The sequence below is a fragment of the Microcebus murinus genome, chromosome 18 (assembly GCF_040939455.1).
Source record: "Microcebus murinus isolate Inina chromosome 18, M.murinus_Inina_mat1.0, whole genome shotgun sequence".
Taxonomy (NCBI): Eukaryota; Metazoa; Chordata; class Mammalia; order Primates; family Cheirogaleidae; genus Microcebus; species Microcebus murinus.
The window spans coordinates 37,583,406-37,602,070 of record NC_134121.1 but is presented as its reverse complement, the minus strand read 5'-3'; the positions used below and the strand labels follow the sequence as shown (position 1 = coordinate 37,602,070).

Sequence of the window (18,665 nt, the reverse complement as noted above, 5' to 3'; positions counted from 1 at the left end):
CATGGTTTCCTTATCCTTGAAGAGCATCCCATCTAGGCTATACCTAGTAGTTTCTATTTATTCCTTTTGGGTTTTTATTTTCCTATTTGCTCTTTAAGCTTCAGTTTACATTCTTTGTTATGACACTTTCTGGCAAAACTAGTGTCTCCCTGTCATACTATCTACTCATCTATTCACTGCTGCACTAGTATCCAGTGAAGAACACCTTTTTAAAGGGTTTCTCATGATTTATATCACGCATTTCGGCTCACAATACTACCATATTAATAGTTCCTTATTTGTTTTTGTGATTTTTACATTTGCAGACAAAAAAACAACACTGGAAGAAAGATCCTTCATTTTTTCAGGTCAAACCACAGATTTAGGTAACATACATGATGGATGGTTTCTATTAGGTTGAACCAAATAACACTGTCAATATGTAACTATTTTTGATATTCAAAGCTAGCAATTTTATATGATTTAACTTAACATGAAAATTGGATGAGACTAGCACTTTTTTCCCTTGTTTAAAAATAATTTCAAATTGTAATTTCTTTATAGGGAGCTTTCACTTACAAAACTTACAGAAGTTATTTTTAGCAATTAGTAAGATAATAAGAGAAGCATTTCAATGACAATGTATAAAACAAACATTTTTAAAAGATAAGATGGTTAGGTGTTATTGTACTTTGAGATTTAAACAATGACTAAGCATTTCAAAATAAGAAGGTGAGAAATTCCATACTTACATGTTTAAAACAGGTGACTGGAGCTGCTATAAAGCTATTGCTATTTATGTAGTTACCCCAGCTGAAACCTTCCATGGAGACTGCTGAAACAAAACAAATTTAGATACATTACAACTCTCAAATCTTCTATTTATAAGAAGGCTATTATTGTTAAAATGTGGAAGGATATAAAATTAATTCAGTTCCTTTAAAGAAAGTTTTCTTTTTTTCTGTAAGAATCAAAGAACTTCTCTAAATATCATAAGCTTTAGTTTATATCATATTGGCAAACAAACAGAAATTTCTTTAAATATTCTATATATAACACACACTCCTTGGGAATCAAAGTACAAGCTCTCCAGTTAGGAAGAGCAAAGAACAGTTGAGAGAAGTGTCCAGAATAACGAATACTGCTGTGGCTGCTTCTGTGTTTTACTCCCACTCAGCTCTTACTATGTACACCTCAGGAAGTTATCTACCCAATATCTACCATGTAATACCTCCACTAGGGTTTTTAATTGCCTTACTTCCTACTTCCCTCCTTACCTTTGTTCTCCTATTAAGACTCTTCCATTAGAAATAGTCCTTTCCTCAATTTCTATTACTTTCCTCTCCTCAATCCCTTCAAAGCCTATTAAATGTCCTAGCATCTCCACTATGCTGCCTACCATCCACAGCATAGAGTATCAATACATAAAAAATAAATAATAAACCAAGTAAAAAATTAATTAAAACTAAATGAATCAATATCAAATATTTCACCTCTGTTACCTGCTTTTGTCTTTGCTTGATTTTGCAAGGTAGCTTGATACTGAGCATACGCGGCAAGTTTAGCAACTAAAGGCTGTTTCTGAAGAACTTTTGCTTTCTTGGTTGGAGGCTTACCCTAAAACAAGAAGAGTTAAGTAAATAGGATTCTTTTTTACCCCCCCGCCATTGAAATTTAACTTGATCGCACACTACTCATTCTGCTTAAGTAAACATTGAGGGTTTAGAAAATTATTAAAGCAGAAGAAACATACAAGAAATTTTAACATGAGAAATTTTTTCTGGAGTTCTGCTACAATGTACATATCTAATATGAGTAGCAGAGCTGGCATAGACTAAAATAGCAATATGCAAATTAATATGTTAATAAAAAATTATATCCCATAAGATGTTAAAATATAGGCTGTGGTGGATACTCGATTCCTTCTTATAGTAGATAGAACCAGTGGTTATTCACTCATGCAGGCTGCCAAGCATTGCTATTTATATGGTAAGAGAAGATAATTTAATGTTCAAAGAGCAAGTGACTGAGGTTTATACCTTTAGTGCTAACGCAAAAGATCAATGACAAAATGGTCATGGGCCAAATTCACAGTGTGACAAACTGCCATCCATTTGGGTACAGACCACTGCTCAGGATCTTTAGGTACTGTCTATCTGAAATATAGAAATACATCTAAGTGATGTATTTCCTTTATTTGGAGGATTTAAATAACCCTTTCAGTACTATATAATGATCACAATAATAAATTAAATGAGAATAAGAAGAATGTGATCATCCAATAAAAGATGTTGCAGAAATCAGTTATGTAATGCCTTTAAAAAGTTGTTTATATGCTATAATGGTAACAACTTAGTCAAATGACCAAGTATCCAGTTATTTTGTAGGCATAGACTAAAATAGGGCATGATGTACATTTAAAGCAAGATGACTTTCTTTCCATACCACAAATGTTTTCAAAAAGATTAGTTGGAGTAACCAAATACAAAGTATCAAATGGGTTGTACTCAAAAGTACAAAGCAAGGATGATGGTTAACATACAACCAGAGATTAAATTACTTCCCCCCAAATGTTAAATATTTTATCCTGATGTTAACTCAAAAGGAAGCAAGGGGAGAAAGGAAAACAGCTTCAGTTTCTGTATATAAAAAGGTGTTCACTGTATTTATACTTATTTGCAAAAAGAATAGGTATTTTTAATTCACTTACATAAAAAATTCAGTTTATTCTGGATAGTATGCCATGTCCATCTAAAATAGTCGTTCAATTTTATATACAGAACTTTGGGGCTTACACATTTCCTAAAAATGGAGAGTATAAAATAAAAACTGGCCAATCGGGCAGAGGTGGAGTGCAGTGAATCACAATCAAATGACAGATAAAAACAGTGAAAGCCATAGAAATAACACATATAAAGAATAAGAAGGTTTCTGTACCGTTACCTGAAGTCTGGCCAAAATGCTTGCCTTCTTGGAATTTGACGAATAACTTCTTGAACATGAAACGCTGCAGAAACGCTTTGTTTTAGAGTAAAAAGCATCTCGCACGCCAACCATCCCACACATCTCACAGGTAGCTAATCAATAAAATAAAAACACTGCTGTTATGATCATATAATAAAACCAATCTTTTTTTTTTTTTTGAGACAGAGTCTCACTCTGTTGCCTGGGCTAGAGTGCTGTGGCGTCAGCTTAGCTCACAGCAACCTCAAACTCCTGGGTTCAAGCAATCCTCCTGCCTTAGCCTCCAAAGTAGCTGGGACTACAGGCATGTGCCACCACACCCGGCTAATTTTTTCTATGTATATTTTTAGTTGGTCAATTAATTTCTTTCTATTTTTAGTAGAGACGGTCTTGCTCTTGCTCAGGCTGGTCTCAAGCTCCTGAGCTCAAACAATCTTCCCACCTCAGCCTCCCAGAGTGCTAGGATTACAGGTGTGAGCCACCACGTCTGGCCAATAAAACCAATCTGTATCTAATAGTTTAATAAAGGTTTTTCCAACTATCTAGAGGTTTATATTTAAAAATTTCTTCTATCTCCCATACAAATGATAGAGACACCTACACAAAAGTTAGAGCACTGGTATAATTCCATGGTGAGGGGCTCTAGAAGGTCTGTTAATAGAGCTTGAACTCTGAAAAGGCTTTAAAGAGGGTCAAAAGACACATAGATATCAAATATATCACTTTAACTAGTATTTCCTTAGCGCTTATCACGTGCCACGCATTTCCATATACATTATGAACTCCAGCTTTTGAAAGGATTATAAACAAAAGATGAAATGAAGTTCAACACAATGGAGGATTAAGACAAAGTATAGCGTAAGACTTTAAAATACTGCAAAGAGGCCGGGTGTGGTGGCTCACACCCATAATCCTAGCAGTTTGGGAGACCGAGGTGAGGAATACTTGAGGCCAGGAGCTTGAGACCAGCCTGGGCAAGAGTGAGACTCCATCTCTACAAAAAATAGAAAAATTAGCCAGGCATGGTGGCTTGAGCCTGCAGTTCCAGCTATTAGGGAGCTGAGGCAAGAGAACAGCTTGAGCCCAGGAGTTTGCGGTTACAGTGAGCTATGATGATGCCACAGCAATCTATCCAGGGTGACAGAGACCCTGTCTCAAAAAACAAACAAAAACACCCACAAAAGTTGAAACCTAAAAAGAACTAACACTTGGAAAAAATGCTAAGGGCGATACAAGGATTCTTTTAAGCTATGCTTAAGATTGAGGTAAGGAGCTCGAAACCAGCCTGAGCAAGAGAGAGACCCTGTCTCTATTATAAATAGGAAGAAATTAATTGGCCAACTAATATATATAGAAAAAATTAGCCGGGCATGGTGGTGCATGCCTGTAGTCCCAGCTACTCGGGAGGCTGAGGCAGAAGGATTGCTTGAGCCCAGGAGTTTGAGGTTGCTGTGAGCTAGGCTGATGCTACGGAACTCATTCTAGCCTGGGCAACAAAATGAGACTCTGTCTCAAAAAAAAAAAAAAAAAAAAAAAGTTATGCTTAAGGGACAAAAAGAAAGAAACAGGTTCAAATCTTTAGGTAGGCACTGTATTATTAACCAGTGATAGCAGAAAACAGTAGAACTCTTAACTATGATTGGATAATGGACAATAATTAGAAAGGTAGAATCAGAACAAGGTTCACAAGAACTTAAGTTCAAAAAAGATAAACAGGAAGTCACACAGCAAATAATTGCCTTTGTGGGTCAAAGTCTCTATCCAAACAGGTAAATTGGAGGGATTGCTCATGTAACCAGTGCAGTTGGCCCTCTGTATCTGTGGGTTCTGTATCTGTGGATTCAAGTAACTGTGGATTGAAAAGATTTGGGAAAAAATATTGTGTCCATATTGAACACGTACAGACTTTTTGTTCCTGTCATTATTCCCTAAACAATATAGTATAACAACTATTTGCGTAGCATTTACATTGTATTAGGTATTATAAGTAATCTAGAGATAATTTAAAGTATATGGTAGGATATGCATAGGTTATATACAAATACTACACCGTTTTATATAAAGGACCTGACCATCTGTGAATTTTTCTATCTGCAGAAGGTCTTGGAATCAATCCCCCATGGATACCGAGGGACACCTGTACTTATAAATCTATGAGAAATCATGGAAAAAAGATAAAGTGTCAAAAGATTAGAGATGAAGAAAAGATGTCTCATGGGAGAAAAAAAGGAATGGTTTCCTGTTGTAAAATTCTAGAAAGTCCCTGACCACTCAGATAAAAAAGTTGTGATCCCAAGGGGACAGTGAATCTTTCCCAAGAAGACACATAGCAAACGAGAATTCCCATGAATAGGATGCAAGCTCCATCAGGACAGGGACCTTATTCTGTGTTCATCTCTGTATCTCTAGTATTTAAAACAGATGTGAGTATAGATAAAGCTTCAATAAATCTAATTTCCTTTTATGATGAGATTACCAGACTGATATAACTAAACCATGGCAAGAATACATAGTAATAGGAGTTAACACATTTGATAAACTCTGTCATGCAGCTCTGTCAATTAGGATTGAGAAATTTCAGGTGGAGTAGAAGACACCCAGGTAGATTTTAACTGGTAGAATGGACCACACCTAGTGGGTTCTGATAAATAACGTGAAGAAGTTTTTTGATATGGTCTGTAAGAATCTGTAACAGACTCTGTGCTGTTCAACTTTTTAATCAAAAGACTAGGCCGGGCGCTGTGGCTCACGCCTGTAATCCTAGCTCTTGGGAGGCCGAGGCGGGCGGATTGCTCAAGGTCAGGAGTTCAAAACCAGCCTGAGCAAGAGCGAGACCCCATCTCTACTATAAATAGAAAGAAATTAATTGGCCAACTGATATATATATAAAAAAATTAGCCGGGCATGGTGGCGCATGCCTGTAGTCCCAGCTACTCGGGAGGCTGAGGCAGAAGGATCACTCAAGCCCAGGAGATTGAGGTTGCTGTGAGCTAGGCTGACGCCACGGCACTCACTCTAGCCTGGACAACAAAGTGAGACTCTGTCTCAAAAAAAAAAAAAAAAAAAAAAAAAAAGACTAGAATAGGACCAACAGGGCAAAATTATCAAAACTGAAAATGATATAAAACTAGTAGATGACAAAGCATTTAACATCAGAAGACAGAATTAGCAATCAGAAATTTCTAAGACCAAAAGTTAATTAAGAAAAAGGTTACATGGAGAGACTCAAAGTCCTGCACCTTGGGATTAAAAAATTAACTGCAAAAGCAAAAGACTGGTTTAAATTAGTTTAGTTTATGTGATAAAGATCAAAGGATTTCAGTTATTTGCAAGTTCAGTATTTTCAAAAAAGCTAAAGCAATTTTGGTGGCATGAATGGAAATACAGTGTTCTGAAAAAGGGAGATAAAGGTTGAACTTTCTTCTGTGCTCACATCAGGTAAATGATCATTTGCTTGAGGTGTTTTCCAGGATGTGGGACTTTCGATGGCAAAACCAGAACAGTCCCAGGCAATCAATCAGGACAAGCTGTCATCCTACTACCACATAACTGAAGTATCAGAAAAAGTGATCACGATATCAATGAATTAAAACACTGTGATAACATGAGAAATGGGTGAGCAACTACGGTTCCTTGGGTGTGCCTTGAAAAACACACTAGAACTAAGTGCCACCTCCCCCCACTACCCAGCCACTTCTGACCACAGCGCTGTTCTTAGAACTAGTGTGTTCGAGCGTGGAGAAAAGAGATATCACTAGAACAAGGATTATAATTAGTCTGTGTGGCTTTAAAAAACAAAAATAAAACCAAAAGATAAAAGTTGGAGCAAGGGTAGTTTTGGTTCAATATAAAGAATATTCTAGTAATTAGAGATACTAAAAAATGAAACTGCTTTCGGAGTCTGAGAATACTCTATCACTGTAAGTTTTAAAATAGAAAACTTCTTATAAGCAGTTGTTATAGGCTGGGCATGGGGGCTCACGCCTGTAATCCCAGCACTCTGGAAGGCCAAGGCGGGAGGACTGCTTGAGGTTAGGAATTTGAGACCAGCCTGAGCAAGAAAGAGGAGGCCCTGTCCATATTAAAAAAAAATAGAAAACTAAGCTGGGTGCCGTGGTGTGAACAGGTAGTCCCAGCTACTCAGGAGAGGCTGAGGCAGGATGATCGCTTGAGCCCAGGAGGTGGAAGCTACAGGGAGCTACAAGGACGCCTCTGTACTCTATCTGGGGGGACAAAGCAAGACTCTGTCTCAAAATAAAAATAGAAACAAAAACAAAAAACCCCCAAACAAACAAACAAAAATTCTAAGGAGGAAAGTGACAGAAGAAATCACATGAAAACACACCCTCAATATGAAGGCTAAAATACTCACCCATTCCTGATTTACCATCTGGATATGTGTAGACTTGTCCATTGTTTTTGATAATTGGGAGACTAGAGGGTAAAGGAGCAACTTCCTCCTCACTCTCCTCAGAGCTGGAGCTGCTACTTGTGTCCTCACTGCAGCTATCATAACCGTCGAACATCCCGAACTAGTCTCTGCTCTTCCTTTTGGGTTGTGAAGAACGTTCAGTCTTTGAAGCAGAAGAAACCAGTAACACATGACACAGTGCTCATATACATCACCTAAAAGATCTCAGCACAAATTCTGGTAAATGATATTTGACAAATGTCAATCTATCCCTGAGAAATGATCATTTTATTTTATAATGAAAAGTTAAATATTTGTGTCAAAATGAAGCCCTCTACTTCCATGAGGAACAAATCTATTAGCTATCATGTTATCTAATAAGATTAATAATAATAATAATGATGAAAAGAACACTGAATGTTAATCAGAAGACCGTCATGTAACTCAAGATTTGCCTTAAAAGTAGATGTGTCATTTCTCTTCTATAAAAAAATTAGATCAGACTTCTTTAAAAAAAAAATTGTGGTGAAATACACGTAACAGATGAGTTCTTAATTTGCCTTTCATCTCTAAAACTAAATTTCTATACCAGTTTAGAGTATCCAGAAATAGAAATGATTTAAAAAATCATGCCTAAGAGTTCTGGAAGGATTAATGGAGAATTAAAAATTCTACACCCAATTTTTAGACATTAACTATTTCAAAAATTGTAGGAGATACACACTATATCCTCTTTAGTGAATGCTGCTCATATATCTCCTCCAAAAGATGCTCCCTCATTAAGCTACAAAAAAACAAAGAAAAAACTAATACTTCTACTGCAACCCTTCCCAAAATAAATCCCAGAACTTCAGGTTTGGTGAGAATAAAGTTAAAAGAAAACGAAAAACAACTGAATGGTATCTAACATTTAAAAAACCCAAAAAACAAAAACCCAACCATTACTAAACATGTAGTGAGTTATAATTAGATAGATGCAAACTATAAACCAAAGAATCTTTAGGGTTTGACACCTATCCTCATTCTTTTGCTTCAGTTAATATAAATTTTTAAAATCTTATACCTTGTACTCAATTTCTTTTCTGGCTAGTCCACCTTCTTTCTGGTATTCCATGACCAACAATAACGAATCTGAAAGCTATAGTTCCAATGCTATAGTCATAGCTCACCGCAACCTCAAACTCCTGGGCTCCAGTAATCTTCCTGCCTCAGCCTCCCTTGTAGCTGGTAGTAGAGCGTGCCTGGCTAATTTTTCTATTGTTTTGTAGAGACAGGGTATTGCTCTTGTTCAGGCTGGTCTCAAACTCCCGGCCTCAAGCAATCCTCCTGTCTAGACCACCCAAAGTGATAGGATTACAGGCTTCGGCCACTGCCCCCAACGTAGAACTCTTTTTTAGACTTAGTTTTAAAAAGAACTATTTATCAAGCATTGTGTGTTTCACCGTAGCTGAGGCCAAAGATAACGTGGTACACAGAGCAGACAAGACTCACGGTTCTCAAAAAGGTTGTAGGCTACTGGCAGGAGTAAACCAAGCAAGGCCATACGATGACAGAGGAACTCAGGCAGGGGCAGTCAGCTGAGATTCAGTGGTAATGAAAGGCCTCAGTGAGATAAGACCATGAGGACAAAAAAGGGCAGTCACTTGAAAATCTAGTGATGGAAAATTCTAGGCAAAGGAGAACAAGACAGAGGCTTTGAGGCTAGAATAAATTTGGTGCACTGAAAGGCCAGTGTGGCTAGTGCCCAGTGTGAGGGGTGTGGGAGATGAAGTTTCAGGAAGATGAGGTGGCAGATCATGAGGGCCCTTGTAGGCCAGGGTAAGAAACTGATTTTTTGGCTGGGCGCTGTGGCTCATGCCTATAATCCTAGCATTCTGAGAGTGCTGAGGCAGGTGGATTGCTCAAGGTCAGGAGTTCAAAACCAGCCTGAGCAAGAGTGAGACCCTGTCTCTACTAAAAATAGAAAGAAATTAATTGGCCAACTAAAAATATATAGAAAAAATTAGCCAGGCATGGTGGCACATGCCTGTAGTCCCAGCTACTCAGGAGGCTGAGGCAGGAGGATTGCTTGAGCCCAGGAATTTGAGGTTGCTGTGAGCTAGGCTGATGCCACGGCACCTCTAGCCAGGGCAACAGAGTGAGACTCTGCCTCAAAAAAAAAAATTTTGATTTTTTTCCTAGAGGCAATGGGAAGATACTATGAACTATTTATCACAGTGCCTGGCCTACACACTTAATAAACACTAGACTCATATAGTTCACCTCCATGTAGAGGTTACCTTTTATACCCATAGTTTTCATATAGGCTTGTCTACTATATAGCCACCTCAGTTAGTAGACATGCACATGTTTATTGATCTTAAATGTCAATCCAGAGTATCTTATTCTGACTCTACTTTCAGAGAATATGATCTTAAAATTTCAGGGGGTCAATGATTATAGACACCTTGGATTCAATAATTTTAGGCTGTTAACATTTTTTTTAAAAGTACCATGATCAAGTATATTTGGGAAATTTGCCTTACTTCAAGATCTTTTGGAACCTTTAATATGCTTACAAACATTATGATGATTTTCTTTTTTTTTTTTTTTGAGACAGAGTCTCACTTTGTTGCCCAGGCTAGAGTGAGTGCCGTGACATCAGCCTAGCTCACAGCAACCTCAATCTCCTGGGCTCAAGCAATCCTGCTGCCTCAGCCTCCCGAGTAGCTGGGACTACAGGCATGTGCCACCATACCTGGCTAATTTTTTTTTGCATATATATATTTTCAGTTGGTCAATTAATTTCTTTCTATTTTTAGTAGAGACGGGGTCTCGCTCAGGCTGGTTTCGAACTCCTGACCTCGAGCAATCCGCCCGATTTGGCCTCCCAGAGTGCTAGGATTACAGGTGTGAGCTACCACGCCCCGCCCATTAGGATGTTTAAGGAGGGATATAGTATGCCACCTTTTCCAAAACATCTTAAAGGACTAATGTTTTAGGGAAACATTCTCTGATTTTCTCCATGGTCTAGCACACAAAGAAAATAATCATCTGTACAACACAAGGGGAATAAGCCCCTGGATGCACCCAGCCTGAGGCCACTGACTGTCCCAAGTATTGCAGGGAAGAATATCTTGACATACGCATAATTCAGGGCATACTAGTTGGGAGGCTGAGATTCTACTTAGGGAGTGCTGTTCAAGTGCAGTTCTCTAAGCATTTTTTGTTATGTTTATATAGAATATTAGTGAACCACATATGTTAACTGTAATTGATTCACCCTGTGTACAAGTTACCATTTATTTACCATGGGGGAGCTTAACTGGAAACTCCTGCATTAGACCAAAACCCCAGAAAGAGGCTGCAACTTAAATGACGGTCTGGTTGGGAAAAAATCCTGAGTATAAGCAAAGAGGACCCTACAAGGGAGCCTTTCCTGTCTATGCTCTGGGTGGAGAGGTTTCTCTGGGATTTTGTAATCACAGGCCTGCCCTCTTAAGTAAGCGTGAGGTTGTAATTTTCCCTCCCCTCTACAGTCAGGAAATCCCCAGGCCAAGAAATTAAAGTGTTTGTAGACTACTAGTTCCCTTTCATACCTAGCAGAAACAATCCTAAATTCTTATTAGACATTTATTAGATCTTTACATTTTATCCTCTTATTTGAACCTCTTATTTTCCATTTTGTAGAAATGAGAACATGAATTCATAGATAGAACTATAATGTAAATTAAGTACAAAAAAAGATATCCACATCTAAACAGACCACAGTAAAACCACAGAACACCAAACAGAAGATTTAAAAAGTAATCAATCAGCTCAGAGAAGCTCAGTAGTCAACAAACCCAACTAAGGGACACTTGGTCCCATCAGTTGCTTAGCACCTAATCATTTAATATGAGTAGAGAGGCAAGGATCACTGCTTATTTGAGAAATGTCTCTAAGAATGTGAAAGACTGAAAGAAATCTCCAGGAAAAAAGACTCTGTAAGAAACATAAGCAATGCAGGGAAAAAAAGAAAACTTCAAAAGATATAACTAATTCTTCAGGGATGTAAGGATAGGATACTATCAGAGAACAAGATAGATTTTGGAATTTAAAAACAAAAGAAGTAAACAATAACTTCAATAAATGAATGACAAAGTCAAAGAAATCTTTCAAAAAGCATGTATGTATACATGAGACAAAAAACGGTACAAGAGGAAAACAATAATTTAAAATATCCAAAATCCAATTAATAAAGACAGTTAAGAAAGAGAAAACAAATGGAAAAAAAGTTATAAAAGAAAAACATAGTCCAGGTGCGGGGGCTCACGCCTGTAATCCTAGCACTCTGAGGGGCTGAGGCGGGCAGATCACTCAAGGTCAGGAGTTCGAAACCAGCCTGAGCAAGGGTGAGACCCCCGTCTCTACCAAAAATAGAAAGAAATTAATTGGCCAACTAAATATACGTAGAAAAAATTAGCCAGGCATGGTGGTGCATGCCTGTAGTCCCAGCTACTTGGGAGGCTGAGGCAGAAGGATCGCTTGAGCCCAGGAGTTTGAGGTCGCCGTGACCTCGGATGACGCCATGGCACTCTAGCTGGGGCAACAGAGTGAGACTCTGTCTCAAAAAAATATATATATATAAGAAAATCCCAGGACCAAAATATAGTTTCTATATTTAAAGAGACCATAGAAGCCCAGCTGAATGATTTAAAAAAAAATCTATATCAAGGTGCATCATTATAACAATTTTAGAACTCTGCCAGTAAAGATACTAAAAGCTTCAATAGTATGTCCATAAAAAAGAGAAGGGAATTGGAATATCAGTGGGCTTCTCAACAGCAAGACTGATAAAAGTAATACTTTCAAACTTCTAAAGGAAAAAAGCTCTTATCAGAAGATTTATACTCAAAGCTCCAAATGAAAATTAATGAAATTAAAAAAAGGAAAAAAGAAAAAAAAATGAAAGCAAAAGCTGCTTCTTTGAGAAGATCAATAAAACCAATAAACTTCAAACTAGGGATAGGAAAAAAAAGAAGACACAAATTTTCCAATATCATCAATGAGAGAAGTGATATCACTATATATTCTACAGACATTAAAAGGACAATAAGAATATTACCAAGCACCTTATGCCAATAAATTTGACAACTTGGATGAAATGGACACATTCTTTGAGAGATACAAACTCAAATGTCATTCATAAAGAAAGAGATACCTGCATAATACTGCATCTATTCAAGAAACTAAATCTGTAGTTATAAATCTTCCCACAAAGAAAACTCCAAGCCCAGAGAGCTTCATTGTGGAATTCTACTTTGGAAATACTACTGATTCTACACTGACTCTTCCAAAAAACTAAAGAGGATGTAACAGTTTCCAGCTCCTTCTGTTATACCCAGCATTACTTTGATCCCCAAACCAGACAAAGCCATTACAAGAAAACTACAGAAAAATATCCCTTATGAGTACAGGATGCAAACATTTTTAAGAAAATTTTAGCAAATCGAACCTAACAATATATATAAAAAAATAATGTAGCATGACTAAGTAGGTTTCTTCCAGGAATGCAAAACTAATATTTGAAAATCAATAAACTCACCATATTAACTAAAGAAAGAAAGCCACATGATCACCTCAAGAGATGGAGAAAATGAATTTAACAAAATTCAACATTGATTCCTGATAAAACCCTCAGTAAACTAGGAACAGTAAACTTGCTCCCCTGATACAGAGCATTTAGGAAAATCCTAAAGCTAGCATGATACTTAATGGTGCAAGGCTATATACTTTCTTCCTAAGTCTGGGAACAAGGTAAGTATGTCTGCTTTGGGCACTTCTGTTCAACACTGTACTGAAGGTGCTAACGCTTGTAATAAGGCAAGAAAAAGAAATAAAGGACTTCAAATTGGAAAGGAAGGAGTAAATACGTCTTTATTCCCAGATATTCTACATAACTGTCTATGCAGAAAATCTGATGGTATCTATGAAAAGCTATGTCGGTTAATAAGTGAGTTTAGCAAGGTTGGGGTACAGATTATTAATATACAAAATCAGCTGTGTTTCTATATACTAGCAACAAACAACCAGAAACTGAAATTTAAAAACACTATTTACAATATCAAAATGTTGTTTAAAGAATTAAAGAAATAGAGGCCGGGCGCTGTGGCTCACGCCTGTAATCCTAGCTCTTGGGAGGCCGAGGCGGGCGGATTGCTCAAGGTCAGGAGTTCAAAACCAGCCTGAGCGAGACCCCGTCTCTACTATAAATAGAAACAAATTAATTGGCCAACTGATATATATATATAAAATTAGCCGGGCATGGTGGCGCATGCCTGTAGTCCCAGCTACCCGGGAGGCTGAGGCAGAAGGATCACTCGAGCCCAGGAGTTTGAGGTTGCTGTGAGCTAGGCTGACGCCACGGCACTCACTCTAGCCGAGCTAGGCTGACGCCACGGCACTCACTCTAGCCCGGGCAACAAAGCGAGACTCTGTCTCAAAAAAAAAAAAAAAAAAAAAAAAAAAAAGAATTAAAGAAATAAACAAATAGAGAAATGTATCATGTTCATGGATTAGGAACATTAATATTGTTAAAATGCCAATCCTTTCCAAATTGATTTACAGATTTAACACAATCCAATGAAAATCACAGATTTTTTGGTAAAAATTGATAAGCTGATTCTAAAATTTCACATGAAACTTCAAGGGACCTAGAATAACCAGAACAGATTTCAAAAGAACAAAGTTCAAAGACTTAGGCTTCCTGACTCCAAGATACATTACAAAGCTACAGTAACCAAGACAGGAGGATTTTGGAATGAATACAAACTGACCAACAAAACAGAAACAGTTCCATATGTATACAGTCAACTGACTATTTTTTTGAGACAGAGTCTTCCTCTCTCTCTGCCCTGATAGAGCGCAGTGACGTCATCATAGCTCACTGCAACCTCAGACTCCAGGGCTCAAGCAAACATCCTGTCTCAGCCTCCTGAGCAGCTGAGACTATAGGCACACGCTGTGATGCCTGGCTAATTTTTCTTTTTAGCAGAGATGGGGGTCTTATTCTTTCTCAGGCTGGTCTCCTAAGCTCAAGTAATCCTCCCACCTTAGTCACCCAGAGGGCTAGGATTAGAGGTGTGAGCCACTACACCAGGCAGTCAACTGACTTTTGACATGAGTGAAAAGACAATTTAGTGGAGAAAAAAATAGTCTTTGGTCCGGGTGCGGTGGCTCACGCCTGTAATCCTAGCACTTTGGGAGGCCGAGGCAGGCGGATTGCTCAAGGTCAGGAGTTCGAAACCAGCCTGAGCGAGACCTCGTCTCTACCAAAAATAGAAAGAAATTAATTGACCAACTAAAAATATATATACAAAAAATTGGCCCAGCATGGTGGCACATGCCTGTAGTCCCAGCTACTCGGGAGGCTGAATCTGTCTCAAAAAAAAAAAAAAAAAAAAAGTCTTTGAACAAATGGTGTTGAAACAATGAGCTAATAAGCATACGCCAAGAACAAAACAACCCTTTGATCCATACCTCACATCATATACAAAATTTAACTAGAAAGACATAAATCTAAGAGTTACAATTATAAAACTTCTCAAAAAAACTCATGCCCTTGGGTTAAGCAAAAAGTTTTCAGCTATACTATCAAAAGTATGATCCATAAAAGAAAGAAACCTGATAAACTAGACATCATCAAAATAAGAACTTCTGCTTTTTGAAATACAATATTAAGAGAGTAAGACAAGCACAGACTGGGAGAAAATACTTGCAAATTGTCTACTTGATAAAGGATTTGTAAGTAGAATACAAAAAGAAGTATCGAAACTCAATGACGCCACTGTACTCTAGGTAGGGCTACAGAGCGAGGCTCTCTCTCTCAAAAAACAAACAAACAAACAAACAAACCAAAAACCCTAGATGACTGAAACTTTGTTTCAACAATTAAACATTTTAATTGTTTAAACAACAATTTAAAAAGTACACAAAAGATCTAAACAGATAATTCAAAGAAGACATACAGATGGCAAATAAAGATATGAAAAGATGCTCAACTTCATTGGTCAAATGCAAATTAAAATCATGAGATACTGTCATTACACATCTATTGGAATGGCTAAAATTACAAAAAACTCTATCATCAGTGTGGCAAATGGAACTCTCATACACCGTAGACGGGAATGTGAAGTGGTACAAGTGCTTTGGAAAACAGGCAGTTTCTTAAAAAGCTAAACATATACCACCTACCACGCATTCAACTCCTAGGTATGTAATTAAGAGAAATGAAAGCGTATGTATACTCAAAGAGACAGACAGACAGACACACCCACACACACACATACATAAATGGTTCTAACCCCAAACAGGAAACAACCTAAATATCCATCAACAAGTGACCATATAAACAAATTGTGGTATATCCATACAATGATTTCATTTTGCTATCAGCAATAAAAAGGAATGAATTATTAATACATACAACATGGATAAATCTCAAAATAATTATGATGAGTAAAAGTCAAGCAGAAAGTCTTAATATGACTCCTTTTACACAGAATTCTAAAAAATGCAAACTAGTGTATAAATACAGAAAGAAGAAAAGTAATTACCTGGGGATGAGGTGGGGGCCAGGGTGGGAAGGAGTTAAAAGGAGAATGAGGAAAGTTTTGGAGATAAGATAGGTTTATTGTCTAGATTGTGATGATGGTTTCATGAATGTATACCTATGTCAAAACTTACCAAATTGTACATTTTAAAATATGTGTAGTTTAATTTTGTAAAATTTTACTTCAATAAAGCTATTTAAAAAAATCTATATCCAGGCTGGGCGCGGTGGCTCACACCTGTAATCCAGCACTCTGGGAGGCCAAGGCAGGTGGATTGCTTGAGGTCAGGAGTTCGAAACCAGCCTGAGCAAGAGCGAGACTCCCACCTCTACTATAAATAGAAAGAAATTAATTGGCATATATATATATAAAAAGTTAGCCAGGCATGGTGGCGCATGCCTGTAGTCCCAGCCACTCAGCAGGCTGAGGTAGGAGGATTGCTTGAGCCTAAGAGTTTGCGGGTGCTGTGAGCTAGGCTGACACCACGGCACGCACTCTAGCCTGGGCAACAGGCTAGAGTGACTCTGACTCTGTCTCAAAAAAAAAAAAAAAAAACCCATATCCAGACAAATTATCAACCAATTCTAATGGTAGAAGAAAGACATTTTCAGATATTGCCCCTGAAGCTCCCTCAAAAAATTTAGCTCATGTACACTTTTTCTCAGAAAATCATTATTAGAAGATATGCTTCATTATAACATCAAAGTAACCAAGAAGGAGGAAGATGACTGATCTAGGAACTATATGATCCAACACAGGACAGAGGTAAAGGGAATATCTAAGGCAATAATAAAGGGATATCTCAGGATTACAGCTATATAGCAGGTCTAGAAAGCAATCAGACTGTATTAGAGGAGGATGGATGAAGGCTCTGGAAGGGCTCTAGGAAAAAAATGAATCTTTGTGTTTGACAGTTTATTGGAGCATGAGAAAAAAAAGCAATAAACACATCTAAAACTGACCAAATGAAAAAAAAAAGACAATTATTAATTGCAGGAAAAAAGTTGTATCAGAAAGGAAAAAGTACAGTAACTGGCTGAACAGCAAATACCATCTATATATTATATAAACAATGATTTAACCAAAATTTGTGATATAAGACGATGAAGTGGGTAAATGTGAAAACAAGGTGATTTCTCATTTTCCAATGAGGTTAAAAAACAGAAGCAAATTTTTTGATCAACTTGAATAAAAACAGTTTGGGGATGGAGCTAAAAAGAGCAAATGTCTACTTATATAAACTGAGTAATACATTTTTTATTTTTCCTAAAGTTTAATTTATTAAATTTAAATTACTGTCCTCTATTATAAGATCATGTCCTTTCTATCTTCTTTAAGGATAGTAATGGGCTTTTACTATAAAATATTTAACTTTTTACTTACAAATTCTTACAGAAGTTCTGATAATGCAAAGAACATCTGGATACCCTTCACCACGACTGACCAATTATTAACATTTTGCCCCATTTACTCCTCTATTTTTTCCCACCTCAACCGTTTGTGAATATTTGACATGCTTCAAGCCCTTTTACCTCTAAATCAGGGCTAGAAGTCAACCTTGGCAACACTGACATTTTGAGCCAGATAATGACTTGCTGTGGGGGGCTAGCCTGTGTAATACAAGATGGCTAGAATCATTTGTGGCAGGTAACACTCCCCTTTACTCCCTTGTCACAACCAAAAATGCCTCCAGGCATTACTAAATATCCCCTGGGAGACAAAATCACCCCAGTTGAGAACTATGTCTCTCCTAATAATAAAGACATTCTTTTATATAATCACAGGTCAGCTATTATCTTCAAGAAATTTAACATTAGGCTGGGTGTGGGGGCTCACACCTCTAATCCTAGCACTCTGGGAGGCTGAGGCAGGCAGATCCTCAAGGTCAGGAGTTTGAAAAACCAGCCCGATTAAGAGCAAGACCCCATCTCTACTAAAAATAGAAAGAAATTAGCTGGACAACTAAAAATATATCGAAAAAATTAGCTAGGCATGGTAGTGCATGCCTATAGTCTCAGCTACTTGGGAGGCTGAGGCAGAATAATTGCTTGAGCCCAGGAGTTTGAGGTTGCTGTGAGCTAGGCTGACACCATGGCACTCTAGCCCAGGCAATAGGGCAAGAGTCTATCTCAAAAAAAAAAAAAAAAAAAAGAAAGAAAGAAAGAAAGAAAAAAAAAGAAATTTAACATCAATACTTTCATCCATATTCATGTTACCATCCATATTCCAGTTTTGTCAATTGACTAAATAACATCATTTGTGAGACTTTTCCTCCAGTTCAGGATCACATTTTTTTGTCATGTCACAGTCTTTAAATCTGGAAGGAGACTTTGTCTTTCTTAATGTGCATTGCCTTGGCTGGGAATGGTGGCTCATGCCTGTAATCCTAGCACTCTGAGGGACCAAAGCTGGAGGACCACCTGAGCACATGAGTTCAAGACCAGCCTAAGAGTAAGACCCCTGTCTCTAGAAAAATTAGTCAGGCATTCATGGCATGTGTCTGTAGTCCCAGCTATTCAGGTAGCTGAGGCAGAAGGATGGCTTGAGCCCAGGAGTTGGAGTCTGCAGTAAGCTATGATGACACCACTGCATTCTACCTGGGGTGACAGAGAGAGAACCATGTCTCAAACAACCAAAACCCTAAGAAACCAAAACATGAAACTATAAAACCCCCGCCCCAAATAAAACATTTGATGTCTTTTAGGAATGCAGTCTCTTCTTTTAAAAAAACTTCTTTT

General features: G+C 37.6%; 1 protein-coding gene across 6 annotated transcripts in view; it reads right to left on the bottom strand.

Annotated features, from left to right (window-relative positions):
* MBTD1 (mbt domain containing 1) overlaps nucleotides 1–18,665 on the bottom strand; it is a 66,713-nt gene that overhangs the window by 35,453 nt on the left and 12,595 nt on the right. For 4 of the 6 annotated variants that reach the window (XM_075994453.1, XM_020280973.2, XM_075994451.1 and 1 more), the window contains 4 exons: nucleotides 7,316–7,517; nucleotides 2,917–3,056; nucleotides 1,482–1,596; nucleotides 732–814 (listed from right to left, as the gene is read on the bottom strand). In XM_075994453.1, the coding sequence (XP_075850568.1) occupies nucleotides 732–814; nucleotides 1,482–1,596; nucleotides 2,917–3,056; nucleotides 7,316–7,469 (492 nt within the window). In that variant the 5' untranslated portion in view covers nucleotides 7,470–7,517. The remainder of the gene's footprint in view (nucleotides 1–731; nucleotides 815–1,481; nucleotides 1,597–2,916; nucleotides 3,057–7,315; nucleotides 7,518–18,665) is intronic. The other 2 variants (XM_075994454.1, XM_020280974.2) reach the window with 2 other exon arrangements.